General features: G+C 45.6%; 1 protein-coding gene across 3 annotated transcripts in view; it reads left to right on the forward strand.

Annotated features, from left to right (window-relative positions):
* The first annotated feature begins 2311 nt into the window (after window positions 1-2311).
* Window positions 2312-13190, forward strand: part of mthfd1l (methylenetetrahydrofolate dehydrogenase (NADP+ dependent) 1 like) — a 173562-nt gene continuing 162683 nt past the window's right edge. For all 3 annotated transcript variants that reach the window (XM_060831051.1, XM_060831052.1, XM_060831054.1), the window contains exons 1-3: window positions 2312-2527; window positions 9279-9363; window positions 10195-10239. In XM_060831051.1, coding sequence (XP_060687034.1) covers window positions 2349-2527; window positions 9279-9363; window positions 10195-10239 — 309 coding nt within the window. In that variant the 5' untranslated portion in view covers window positions 2312-2348. The remainder of the gene's footprint in view (window positions 2528-9278; window positions 9364-10194; window positions 10240-13190) is intronic.

The following is a 13190-nucleotide window of genomic DNA, read 5'->3' on the forward strand; positions in this document are numbered from 1 at the left end:
AGGCGGAAGATGAGGCGCTCCTCCTCCAGCCGTCGTGTTGTTGTGTTCTGCCGGTGGAGGAGTCCAAGGACCTGCATGTCCTCGGTGGAGTGGGAGGGAGAGTTAAAGTGTTGAGCCACGGAGTGATTGGGTTGGTTGGTTCGGGCGGCCCGGAGGTGTTCTCTGAAGCGTTCCGCAAGTAAGCGGCCTGTCTCACCAATATAGAGGAGGCCACATCGGGTGCAGCGGATGCAATAGATGATGTGTGTGGGGGTACAGGTGAACTTGTGGCGGATATGGAAGGAGTGTGGGGGTAAGTACATGAAAGTTTTTGGTACTTACTGTCTTTAATTTCTGATATGGCTAGGAAGAACTGTTTGTTGAGTTTGTGGATTCCTCTGTAGATGAAGAACAGCAGGGGTCCTTTGCAGGTCTGTGAGAGTGTTGTCCTGAGCTGGGGTAGGGCTGATTGCAGGGAGTGTAGGTAGCGACGCATGGCTGCAAGGGTGGAGCGGAGGATCCGGAGGGAGGTCTGTTGCTGGAGGCTTCGGATTTGTTGTAGGTACAGGTTGTCCTGGTTGGATCCAAATTTTGTTGGTTGGAATGTAGTTCGGAGTCCGTGTGGGATCAGTCGGTTCCGTAGACAGGTGCTGAGGAAGGAGATGTGGCTGTGGTAACGAGTCTGTTTGAGAACGTGGCTGAAGAGTTTCTGTGCAGAGGAGATGACCTGGGGGGTGCAGTGAGAGAGGGACTCACTGAAATCCTTGTAGAGGGAGGAAGAGAGCTTCTTCAAGGAAGGCATCCTTGTAAGAGGATTCGCAGTAGGTTAAAATCTTCGAGGAGCCACATCTCCTTCCTCAGCACCTGTCTACGGAACCGACTGATCCCACACGGACTCCGAACTACATTCCAACCAACAAAATTTGGATCCAACCAGGACAACCTGTACCTACAACAAATCCGAAGCCTCCAGCAACAGACCTCCCTCCGGATCCTCCGCTCCACCCTTGCAGCCATGCGTCGCTACCTACACTCCCTGCAATCAGCCCTACCCCAGCTCAGGACAACACTCTCACAGACCTGCAAAGGACCCCTGCTGTTCTTCATCTACAGAGGAATCCACAAACTCAACAAACAGTTCTTCCTAGCCATATCAGAAATTAAAGACAGTAAGTACCAAAAACTTTCATGTACTTACCCCCACACTCCTTCCATATCCGCCACAAGTTCACCTGTACCTCCACACACATCATCTATTGCATCCGCTGCACCCGATGTGGCCTCCTCTATATTGGTGAGACAGGCCGCTTACTTGCGGAACGCTTCAGAGAACACCTCCGGGCCGCCCGAACCAACCAACCCAATCACTCCGTGGCTCAACACTTTAACTCTCCCTCCCACTCCACCGAGGACATGCAGGTCCTTGGACTCCTCCACCGGCAGAACACAACAACACGACGGCTGGAGGAGGAGCGCCTCATCTTCCGCCTGGGAACCCTCCAACCACAAGGTATGAATTCAGATTTCTCCAGTTTCCTCATTTCCCCTCCCCCCACCTTGTCTCAGTCGGTTCCCTCAGCTCAGCACCGCCCTCCTAACCTGCAATCCTCTTCCTGACCTCTCCGCCCCCACCCCACTCCGGCCTATCACCCTCACCTCCTTCCACCTATCCCACCTCCATCGCCCCTCCCCCTAGTCCCTCCTCCCTACCTTTTATCTTAGCCTGCTTGGCTCTCTCTCTCTTATTCCTGATGAAGGGCTTATGCTCGAAACGTCGAATTCTCTATTCCTGAGATGCTGCCTGGCCTGCTGTGCTTTGACCAGCAACACATTTGCAGCTGTGATCTCCAGCATCTGCAGACCTCATTTTTTACTCGAAATTCAAGTGCAAATCATTTGGACAAAGTGCAGACAGGAAGGGGTCACTGGACACAGGTTTCCAGTCCCAGAAAACATCCCTTAACCATCGCCCTCTGTTTCTTGCCACTCACCTAATTCCCCTAGTGGTGGGCGTGACCAGGGGCTAGAGGGTGTGGTCATGGGCGGAGTTTTGGATTAGGGCGGGGTCAAGGTAGGGAAGAGTGCGCGGACTTGAGGCTGGAGGGCGCGGAAAGGGGATGGAAGAGGCGTGGCTAAGGGCGAGGGGGAGGAGGCGTGGCTAAGGACGAGAGGAGGAGGCGTGATTAAGGGCTGGTGTTGATGGCGGAGGGTAGGCCCGGCGGGCGGGATTAGGAGCCAGGGGGCGTGGTCAGAGGCGGGATGGGGGTGTGTCCACCGCTGAAGAGGCGGGAAACTGGGCGGGTTTAGTCTTGGGTGCGCAAGCTCGAGCTACTTCAGTTTTTTGTTCGCCGCGAGCGCGAGATTGAACCATGTGGATGTCGTTAGCAACGAGAGGCCGGGGGGCAGCAACGGCGGCGGTCACAGCCGGCGGAGCCACCTGGCGTGGGCTGCCGGCCGGCCTCCGGGGCTATGCTCAACGGTTACCGGCCATCGGCATCAAGGATGAACTGGCACCGGGATCCGGTACCAGGGTGAAGAGGAGCGTTAGGTAAGCCTGGGACCTTTCCGGTGTGACCTGATGGGGGGACAGAGGGACTGAGAGATGGCGGTTAGGGGGAAATGTGAGGGGACCCGCTTGAACGGTCTTCATGGGTTGGGGAAGATCCCGGGATGGGGAAGCTGGAAGATAGAACCAGGGAGGAGATGGGGTGGTATCTGGGGAGTGAAAATGGAAGTTAAAAGGGAGTTAAGGAGAAGCCGGTGAGGGAGTGAGAGGTGGTTTGCAGGGCTGTGGTGCTGGAGGAATGAGGGTCAAGTGAGTTTGGATGTGGAGAAGGGGGTGTTTTAAATTATTCTGGGTGTGCGGTAATACAGATTTAAAGGGGTTTTGGGTGTGTGGAGAAAGGGATCCGAGTGTGGGCTACAGTGAAGTATTAAAGGACTCTATGGCAATGGCGACAGAGGCTCAGGTGAGGAGAGGATGTTTAAAGGAGCCTGGGAGAGAGTGTATGCTGGATAGGGAGAAGGCAGTTTAAGGGATCTGTGCATTAGAAGAGGCTGGGTTAAAGGGAACTGGGGAAGGGGAAGAAAGGAGGTTCCAGCAGCCCAGGATGGCAAGAGAAGATCACTAACAGGTCCTGGGATGAGGGTGGGCAAAGAGTGTGGAGGCTTTTTAGTGGGTGAGAACAATGCGTTAAAAGATTCCACATGGTGGTAAGGAGGTGGTTAAAGGAATTCCATCGGGCAGGTAAGGTTAGGAGATTCTGTGATAGACAAAAGAGCAAGCTGCGACATGAATGTAGAGGATGTGAACAGTGAGTGGGCAACAATGTGATGTCATTAAGAGAAGTGTGAAGTCAGCCACTTTGGATGAAAAAATAGCAAAGCACTATGTTTTTTTAAATTGTGAAAGACTGGAAAATGCTGGTACTCCAAAGGAACTTCGGTAGTCCTTCTGTATGAAGTTAACACAGGTATGATGACCCATTAAGAAAGAGTGAAGAAGACTTCCTGCAGTTGCATTTGGGCTTGGTGAGACCATACCTAAAGAATTGTGCACAATCTTGATCTTTTAAGAAGGAAATATTTCTGTTAAAGGGAGTGTATCAGATATTCACTGGATTGCATCTTAGAATGGATCACCCAGAATGAGCTGTTTAGCCATTTAGGACTCAGATGTGTAAGCAAAGGTTGGCATTCCCAAGGCAAAGAACACTGTCATTGAGAAGTTTGTGGAGTTCGGAGTAGAAGGATAAAGGGATATTGAGGGAAAGTGGAATTGAGGAAGAAGACCAGCTGTGATTGCATTGAATGTGGCGTAGGTATGAAGGAGCAAATAGTCTACTCCTGGCTTATATTTCTTATGCTCTTACATTAAAATGGCTCAGGGAAGTGGAAGGGAACATTTAAAAAGGTTCTGGGAAGAGAGTGTGTTGGAATGGAAATATTAAAAAGCTTCTGGGATAGTAGGAAGGATGTTCAGGAGTAGATAAGAGTTAAAAGGGTGTAGCGACTGAGTTAATTAGTGGAATTAAGAATGGAAAGGCTATCGAGGTCAGGACATGATTTAAAGGAGTCCAGGAAAAGGTTGTAGAGATCTGCAGAAGAACAGAGCGATGAAAGAGGAACCAAGAAGTGAGAGATCTGAGAGAAGAAAGAGCAAGTTTAAAGGGGAGTGAGTCTGGAGCCATGGGTGAGGGGAGGATTTGAGTTCCCATGCAAAGATCCTTGGTCAGTATGATGCAGAGAGTGAAATCAATGCTGATTATTGATGCATGATTTCTTGCTTATGTGGAAGGGGTTAAGCAGAATTCAGATTGAATGTCTTTCACAGAGGAATAGCTGACCTATTTCTTGTAGATGAAGAATCACAAGAGTGCAAAAAAATTCTACAACAATGCTTCTGCCACATTCTTTTGGATCCAGTGGAACAAGCATTTAGTTTCCTTCTTGAAGTTGGCTTCACGATCATTCAGACAAAATCAACTTTGATAGACTGGGCAGGAGTTTTCTAAACTTTCAAAAAGGAGAAAGTGAGGACTGCAGATGCTGGAGACCAGAGTTGAAAAGTGTGGTGCTGGAAAAACGCAGCAGGCCAGGCAGCATCCAAAAGCAGGAGAATCCACGTTTCTGGCATACGCCCTTCTTAAGGAATGAGGCTGGTGTGCCAAGCGGGCTGAGATAAAAAGGGGGGGGGTGGATTTGGGGGAGGGGCGCTGGGAATACAATAGGTGGAAGGAGGTGAGAGTGATAGGCCGGAGAGGAGGTGGGGGCAGAGAGGTCGGGAAGAAGATTGCAGGTCAAGAGGGCGGTGATGAATTCAGGAGTTGGGACTGAGATAAGGTTGGGGGGAGGGGAAATAAGGAAGCTGGAGAAATCTACATTTATCCCGTGTGGTTGAAGGGTTGCTATGTGTATGATGAAGCGCTCTTCTTCCAGGCGTCATGTGGCCAGGGTCTGGCGATGGAGGAGGACAAGGACCTGCATGTCCTTGGTGGAGTGGGAGGGGGAGTTCAAGTGTTCAGCCTGGGGTGGTTGGATTGGTTGGTGTGGGTGTCCTAGAGGTGTTCCCTGAAACGTTCCCCAAGTAGGCGGCCTGTATCCCCAATGTAGGGGAGACCACATCGGGTGCAGTGGCTACAGTAAATGATGTGTGGAGGTGCAGGTGAATTTGTGACGGATATGGAAGGATCCATTGGGGCCTTGGAGGGAGGTGAGGGGGAGCTGTGGGCGCAAGTTTTGCACTTCTTGCGGTTGCAGGGGAAGGTGCCGGGAGTGGAGGTTTGGTGGGGGGTATGGACCTGACGAGGGAGTGGTTTCTCCGGAACACTGATAGGGGTGGAGAGGGAAATATATCCCTGGTGGTGGTCTGTTTGGAGGTGGCGGAAATGACGGAGGATGAAATGATATATCTGGAGGTTGGTGGGGTGGTACCTGAGGACCAGTGGGGTTCTGTCCTGGTGGCGATTGGAGGGACGGGGGTTCAAAGGCGTAGGTACGGGAGGTGGAGGAAATGACGTATCATCCTCCGTCATTTCCGCCACCTCCAAACAGATACCACCACCAGGGATATATTTCCGTCCCCTATCAGGGTTCCGGAGAGACCATTCCCTCCACGACTCCCTCGTCAGGTCCACACCCCCCCCCACCAACCCAACCTCCACTCCCAGCACCTTCCCCAGCAACCGCAAGAAGTGCAAAACTTGCGGCCACCCCCCCCCACCTCCCTCCAAGGCCCCGATGGATCCTTCCATATCTGTCTCAAATTCACCTGCACCTCCACACACCATTTACTGTATCCGCTGCACCCGATGTGGTCTCCTCTACTTTGGGGAGACAGACTGCCTATTTGTGGAATGTTTCAGGGAACACCTCTGGGACACCCGCACCAACCAACCCAACCGCCCTGTGACTGAACACTTTAACTCCCCCTTCCACTCCGCCAAGCACATGCAGGTCCTTTTCCACCTCCATCGCCAGACCCTGGCAGAAGAGCGCCTCATCTTATGCCTTGGAACCCTCCAACCACATTGGATGAATGTAGATTTCTCCAGCTTCCTCACGTCCGCTCCCCCCCCACCTTATCTCAGTCCCAACCCCTGAATTCAGCACCGTCCTTTGACCTGCAATCTTCTTCCTGACCTCTCTGCCCCCCCACCCTCTCTCCGGCCTATCGCCCTCACCTCCTTCCACCTATCGTATTCCCAGCACCCCTCCCCCAAATCTCCCTCCCCCCCCCCCCCCCCCCCCCCCCGCCTTTCCCCACACACTTTTTTATCTCAGTCAGCTTGGCACACCAGCCTCATTCCTTAAGAAGGGCTTATGCCCGAAACGTCGATTCTCCTCCTCAGATGCTGCCTGGCCTGCTGTGTTTTTCCAGCACCACGCTTTTCAACTCAACTCAACTCTCAAAAAGTCAACATTCCAGGCAAAGCGGAAGTAATGCTCTAGAGATACTTTGAAAGTCTTTTTGGAGGATTGGTGCACTGATTTTAATGATTGGAAGAAGTTTACCATTCAAAATAGTGATAATTTGACCATTTAAGTGCCATGATGTTTTCAGTCTCAAAATCTTAATGATGTGGAGACAGTAAGGTCTGCAGATGCTGAAGATCAGAGTTGAGAGTGCGTTGCTGGAAAAGCACAGCAGGTCAGGCAGCATCTGAGGAGCAGGAAAATCGACGTTATGGTCTGGAACCCTTCATCATGAAAGAAAATGAAGCAGACCAAATCGTCTATAAACAGTCTAAAGAGGTTGTTCCCTCTGTGACACTCTGGTTCAAACCTGCATCACTCTAATGACTCATTTCCCTCCCAGAGCATCTTCCCATGCAATCACAGAAAATGTAACACTGGGCTTTTTATCTCCTCTCACTGTCCACGGCAGTACATTTTGGCGAAGCTGCAGTTTACTTGTACTTCATTCAATCTAGGCGACTGTTTTCACACTAGAGCCTCATTTTCATGTGTAGACCAAATGCACACTGAATGAACACCTTGCAGAACATCTCCACTCAGTCTGCATGCAGAATTCTCACCTTCTGCTGCTTAGCATTTCAATAAAGAGTGGTTGCAAACAAGAAATGAAAAGGAAGCAGACCAAAGTGACTGTTGACTATCAGTGTTTCAGAGGAGTTCTTTCTGTGACACTGGTTCACTCCTCTATCACCCTATCAACTCCTCTCCCTCCCAGATTGCTCTTGTGCTTACATTTCTATACTAAGAATGGCTGATGCACTACTCCAGTGGAGCTCATCCCAACTCAAGGAACAGCTCCTCAACATTGAATTCAACAACCTCAGACCGTGAAACCTGTCCTCTATTGTGTATTTTATTTCTCTAGTGTCTGTATCTTGTTTTTGTTTTCTCACTTTGTCAGAGCTGACTTATAGTCTGTTAACATCTACACTGGACCATTGCTTTTTGTTCTCTATGATCATATTTGCTCCATTGTCTTTTGTTCTAGACATCTGATTTCTAAATTCCTTGCCCTCTAACTTTTCTCTGACTCTCTCTCTTTCACCATTACCTCGTCAGTGTGGTAGGCCCAGTGGGGAAAGATGGCACCTGAGGATTGACGACTTTGTTGGTTGCGTCCAAGTGCTCATGATGGCAGAAGGACATCACAGTGACATTGAGACAGGCCAAGCAGTGAGAGATGCAACTCTGATGTGGGTTGGTCTGGTGCAGGCAGTGGCAAGGTGGTGGCGGAGGAGTATCAGCCCAGCTCTAAAAGATGGTGCCTGAAGATCGACAACTTCATTGGTTGGGTCTGGTGTAGACGACAGTGAAGTGGTTGAGGAAGGATGGTGGTGCAAGCCCCTTTGTTGATAAACTGGTTCAGTACTGATGGACTGTCTTTAAGCTGTTTTTTAAAAAATCCTTATTCTTTAATTATTCAAAATGGTGACAGATTGTAGTGACAAATGAAAGCTTCTTAATGTATTTTGTATTCTTGCTGTAAAATTCACATGACAATAAAATCATTCATCATTTTATCTTCTTTCTCCAACAGCATAAACTCTCATTATTTTTCAACCCCCCCTCAGTGCTTCAGAGAAGTCATATTGGACTCCATGTTAACTCTGTACTTCCAAATAAACTTGTTGGATTGTAACCTGGTGTTGTGATTTTTAACTTTGTCCATTCCTGTCCAACACCAGCACCTCTACATCTGTTTCTCTAGCATTTTATTTTTTATTGAAAAACTGAAGCAAATCCTGCATTGCAATCCAGTTGCTTCCTGGAACATCTTGTGAACCCGAAGTTGAAATTCAAAAATCAGCTTGTTCATGAAAACCCATTGTAAAATCAAGCAAATCTCAGGCACCTTGATTCAAATCTTTGAATCAAGGGACAGCTGACTAGTTGAAGAGTGAGTTGGATTTGCCTTGAGGAAGAAGTAGAGGAGATTTAGGAACAAGAAACAAAGCTGTACATTTGGTCAATGATTAGATTTTCCATTGGCAAATTGAGAGTTTAGTGCTGGTGGTTGGAGGTTAGACAGGGTTCCCTTGAACAAGTAATTGTGTATTAAAAAGCATACTTCCCCTTAAAGCAAATCATTATCGTTGCAAAGAAGATTGCAAAAGCGATTTCTTTAACAGGGAAAGAGATTGAAATAGTTTACATTTAAATCCTTCTGGTCATGATGTTAAGTGCTTTACATCCAGTTAACTACTATTGAACTGGAATCACTGTTAACGTGGGAAATGCAGCGTGGACATGACCAGTTCTTCCAACCAGGAATGTGGTTAAGGTTGGATAAGGGAATGTGGGGGTTAGAGGTGCAGTGGAAGGGATACATCTCTTGCTCCCCCATCCAATCCTGGGTATTTATGATATAGGGGAACAATCCAGAATGGTGACCATTGTAAATAGTAGCTTTTAATGGGACTTCTGACCATTCCAAGTGTAGCGATTTAAAATCTATCTGTCTATCTAAAATTTGCCTATGTAGCACTTTTACAATAGAATATTCTGTGTGAGATTTTTCATTTCCCACCAGCATTAAAGTTGTAATCTACATTGGAAGCAAGCAACATTCTGACTGCAACTTCAGGGGAGTGAAGAATTACTTCTAGATACCAATTCTAAATTTGTACAGTGTGTTTACACTACAATTGTGTAGATACAGTCAAACGTGTAGATAAAGTTAGTACATTGATTGATTGAAAGGTAAATAAGCCCAATTTCTTGAGAGGTGTGTTGTGCATTTAATTGTTGATGCAAGACTTATTTTTCTCTGATTATGAATACTGTTAAAGCTAACTGAATATTTCTGTTGAACTCTCCCTTAGGCAAATAATCCTGAATTGTAAAACAGAATTGGCAGATTTACAGAAAAATGAGCCGCGCTTTCACCCAGGACTGGCCATTGTTCAGGTTGGTTTTCAAGATACCTAAAAGTAAATTTGCATGTTTCTTTTTGGTCAACAATCGGAAAATGAATTCTGTTTTTAGCCCGTCCCACCCTGGTCCATGATTTAATTTGGTCACAAAACCATATTGTTGCTGTTATTGAACAGCTGACAGAACACTGGTTGTCACCAACAAAGCTGATAATTTATTACTCGTCCAAAGTTACCTTTTGGTTTTCTGGGTCAATTCAAAAGGCAATTATGAGCCACTGTGTTGGTTATGGGACTGGAGTTACATTTAGGCCCTACCAAGTGAGGGCAGCAGTGAAACTTGGGATCTTATATGACAGTTCAACAGTTTCATGGCTCCTTTGTGCATTAGTTTACTTTTAATTTGGAAGATTAACCCCTCTACAGCGTAGATAACTAGTTTCTGGAGTGGGGCTTGAACCCAAGATCTTCTGATTTTGAAATAACATTTTTACTCACTGAACCACTTTTGACACACGTACACGTTAATAAAATGACTCCTTTTCATTATTGTCTAAGCTTTAGGGTTGAAAAAGGAAGGGGTGATCTGTCTCACCATAGTGTTTGTTTCCAATAGAGACCGACAATGTTTCTTGATTACAGAAATTTTATACTCTGTATATTCAGAAGCAAACTTTTATTGAATTAGATACAGGTAAGTATGTGATATTCTGTATATTGAATGATCACCATCCCAATGCTCCATCACCTTGTTTTATAATTTTCAGGTGAAGTTGTATTTGAGGTTTGTGCAAGTTTTCTGACAGGTGATTTTGGTATCCCCTGCCACATCCAATTTAAAAAAAAATGATTATTTTCCCATTAGATTACCGATAATGATATATTGGAGGTCAAAAAGATGGCAGCAGAGGTGAGTTTTCATCAGTATGTTCAAAATGTAAATTGTTGATTGTTTAAACATTTATTTATCACAAGTTTTACCCAGTTTCCTTTCCTCTCTGTTAATACATGAATTTTATAATTCATACAGTTCTACTATGGTATTGTATAGACCAAGAAGGGGCTGTTTAGCTCATGATCCCTGTGTCAGCTTTTTGGAGCTGTCCAGTAATCTTGTTCACTGCTCTTAGCCTGCACATGTTTTGTTTTTCAAGTTACTGTTCAAATTCCATTTTGAAAATTTCTATTGAATCTGCTTCCATCAGCTTCTAAGGCAGTGTGCATCTGTCTGATCTTTATAAATTGCTGAGAGGAAAAAAAAACTTCTTGTTTTCCTTCTCATTCTTTAGTAAGTTGGAATTTTGACAATTTTTGGTTCCTACCATTCTCTGAATCAAACAACTTCAGTTTATTTCTCTTTTACTAAATTGATCTGCATTTGTGATCTTCCTAACCATAGAACAATTTTGGAGTGTTTCCTGTCTTAATTTTAAAAAAATAGTTTGATTCTCAGTCTTCCCCTCACTTAGTGAAAATAAGTTCCGTATCTCTGTTTGTATCTCTGCTAACATTTCTGCTGGTAAGTCCACTGGTCTGTTTCTGGGAAAGGATTGTCAATCTCTGTATCCAGATTCTCTTAGATTGATAGTTCAAACTGGCCACTGACATCTCTTCATCCACACACTTGCAGCAGCTATTGTGGTTTGAATGTCTTACATTAGGTATAGGACTTGGGCCAGTATCATTCTATTGCAGGTACCGTTTAACATTTCATCAACTCCTTGCTCCACTCTCACCTACTCCTTTTAATGTATCCCAGTGCCTACAATTGCTCTCCACCTTAGTTGTGAAATCTTGCTGAAGGACTTGTTCTTGACATTTTGGAGCATTAAGATAGATTCAAGTCTTATGTATTCAATTCTGCTCTGACAGCGATATCCCTTTAAGATTTGGGCCCTTCAAGGGTAGAATCCTTGGGAGCTGTTGCTCCTACTTTTTTAGATGGAAGATTCTGCTGCCTCATTCCCATGTCTGTAGCCAATTCATGGCATGCTAGAGAGTAGGTACAGTGTTGCCCTGCTGTCTTCCATCAACCCGGTCCCATTCTTTTGTAATTGTAACTTAGGTCAAGTTGTCCTATAAACTGCACTGTTCTATTGAAAATTGATTGAAGTATTTAAGTCTCTCTATTGGTTAGAAATTAAAATCAATAGGTCAAGTGAAATATAAGAATAGCCCATGTGAGAATGTAGCAAATGTGTTGGGCACCTGTATTGTTATGATTATGGATCAGAATTCCAAATTACTGTGGACGTTTTAAACTTGCAATTCTAAAATGTGTTTTTTGCCAAAAAAGCTGTATATGGCTGGCTGGAGAGAGAGATTCACAATACATCTCACCTAAAGATGTGACAGGATCTTCAAACTTCAAGTCAAAATAGCCTGCGAACTCTCAAAATATCTGCAAAGATATCAAGGAGCAGATAACACGCTGCTCCCCAGTAAGCTACCTTCTGATTATGCCCTAAACTGAATGCATCTTTTGTATTTACCCTCTGAATAACACACACAGGCATGCATTAAAAAGCTAGCTTCATCACTTAATGTGGGCTAGCGGGACTGAACTTTGCGTACACCAACCTGGGTTTGAGTGACAGCATGCTGAGAAGATCACAATTGTAGAGTTGTGCTCTAGAATGTCTGGACTCAAAATGAAGAGAGATTAGATTAGATTAGATTACTTACAGTGTGGAAACAGGCCCTTCGGCCCAACAGGTCCACACCGACCCGCCGAAGCGCAACCCACCCATACCCCTACATTTACCCCTTACCTAACACTACGGGCAGTTTAGCATGGCCAATTCACCTGACCCGCACATCTTTGGACTGTGGGAGGAAACCGGAGCACCCAGAGGAAACCCACGCAGACACAGGGAGAACGTGCAAACTCCACACAGTCAGCCGCCTGAGGCGGGAACTATTATGATTTGGACTAATATTTACTGGAGTTAAGAAGAATATGGGAAGCTTTCACAGAAACCTATAAAATTCTGACAGGATAAATACAAAAAGGATGTACCCAATGAATAGGGGATCCAAAACTAGGGGTCATAGTTTAAGGATAGGCCCATTGGAACAGGGATAAGGAGAATGTTTTCACCCAGGTACTGGTGAGCCTGTGAAGTCTCTGCCGCATAAAATGGTTGAGGCCAAAATCTTGAATGTTTTCAAGAGGTAATTAGAAGATGTACACTCACCCTCTTGTCCCTGTCTCTTCCTCTTGTTGCAGTCTCTGGCACACTTTTGCATCACTTCTGAGGAAGAGTCCACTAGACCTGTATCGTTAACTGTGACTTCTCTCCACGGATGCTGCCAGACCTGCTGAGCTTTCCAAGCTGTTTCTGTTTATTTTCTGATCGACAGCATCTGCAGTTTTTCAGTTTTTACTTAGGAACCAGGTATAATTATTTGGGGCTAAAGGAATCAAAGGGTGTAGGGATAAAAGGGGAACTGGGTACTAAGTTGGATGATCAGCCATGGTTATATTCAATGGCAGAGCAGATTTGAATGGCTGAATGGCCTACTGTTATATTCTATGTTTCTAGTTACCCCTGCATTTGAATTTACCCCTGACTTGAATTTTGAATGCTAGAAGTCATCTCAGTAGGAGGTCAAACAACAAAGGATCCTTTCTTGCCTAAATGTTAGAATTGGATCACAGTCAAAACTAGTCATAGCAACAGAATCTCAACCAAAGTTCAAAACTAAGAATCTTGAAATTGAAATTAATTACATCAATACAACTGGTAACTTGCAACGCTGCAGCAACGTTTAAGTATCTGCTGTTTGAAAATTTATCTGTATGTCTTTTATTTAACTTTTATCTTTTTGGACTCGTTTCTTATGTTTGTTATTTAATTA

Source organism: Hemiscyllium ocellatum, chromosome 10 (assembly GCF_020745735.1).
Source record: "Hemiscyllium ocellatum isolate sHemOce1 chromosome 10, sHemOce1.pat.X.cur, whole genome shotgun sequence".
NCBI classification, from domain to species: domain Eukaryota; kingdom Metazoa; phylum Chordata; class Chondrichthyes; order Orectolobiformes; family Hemiscylliidae; genus Hemiscyllium; species Hemiscyllium ocellatum.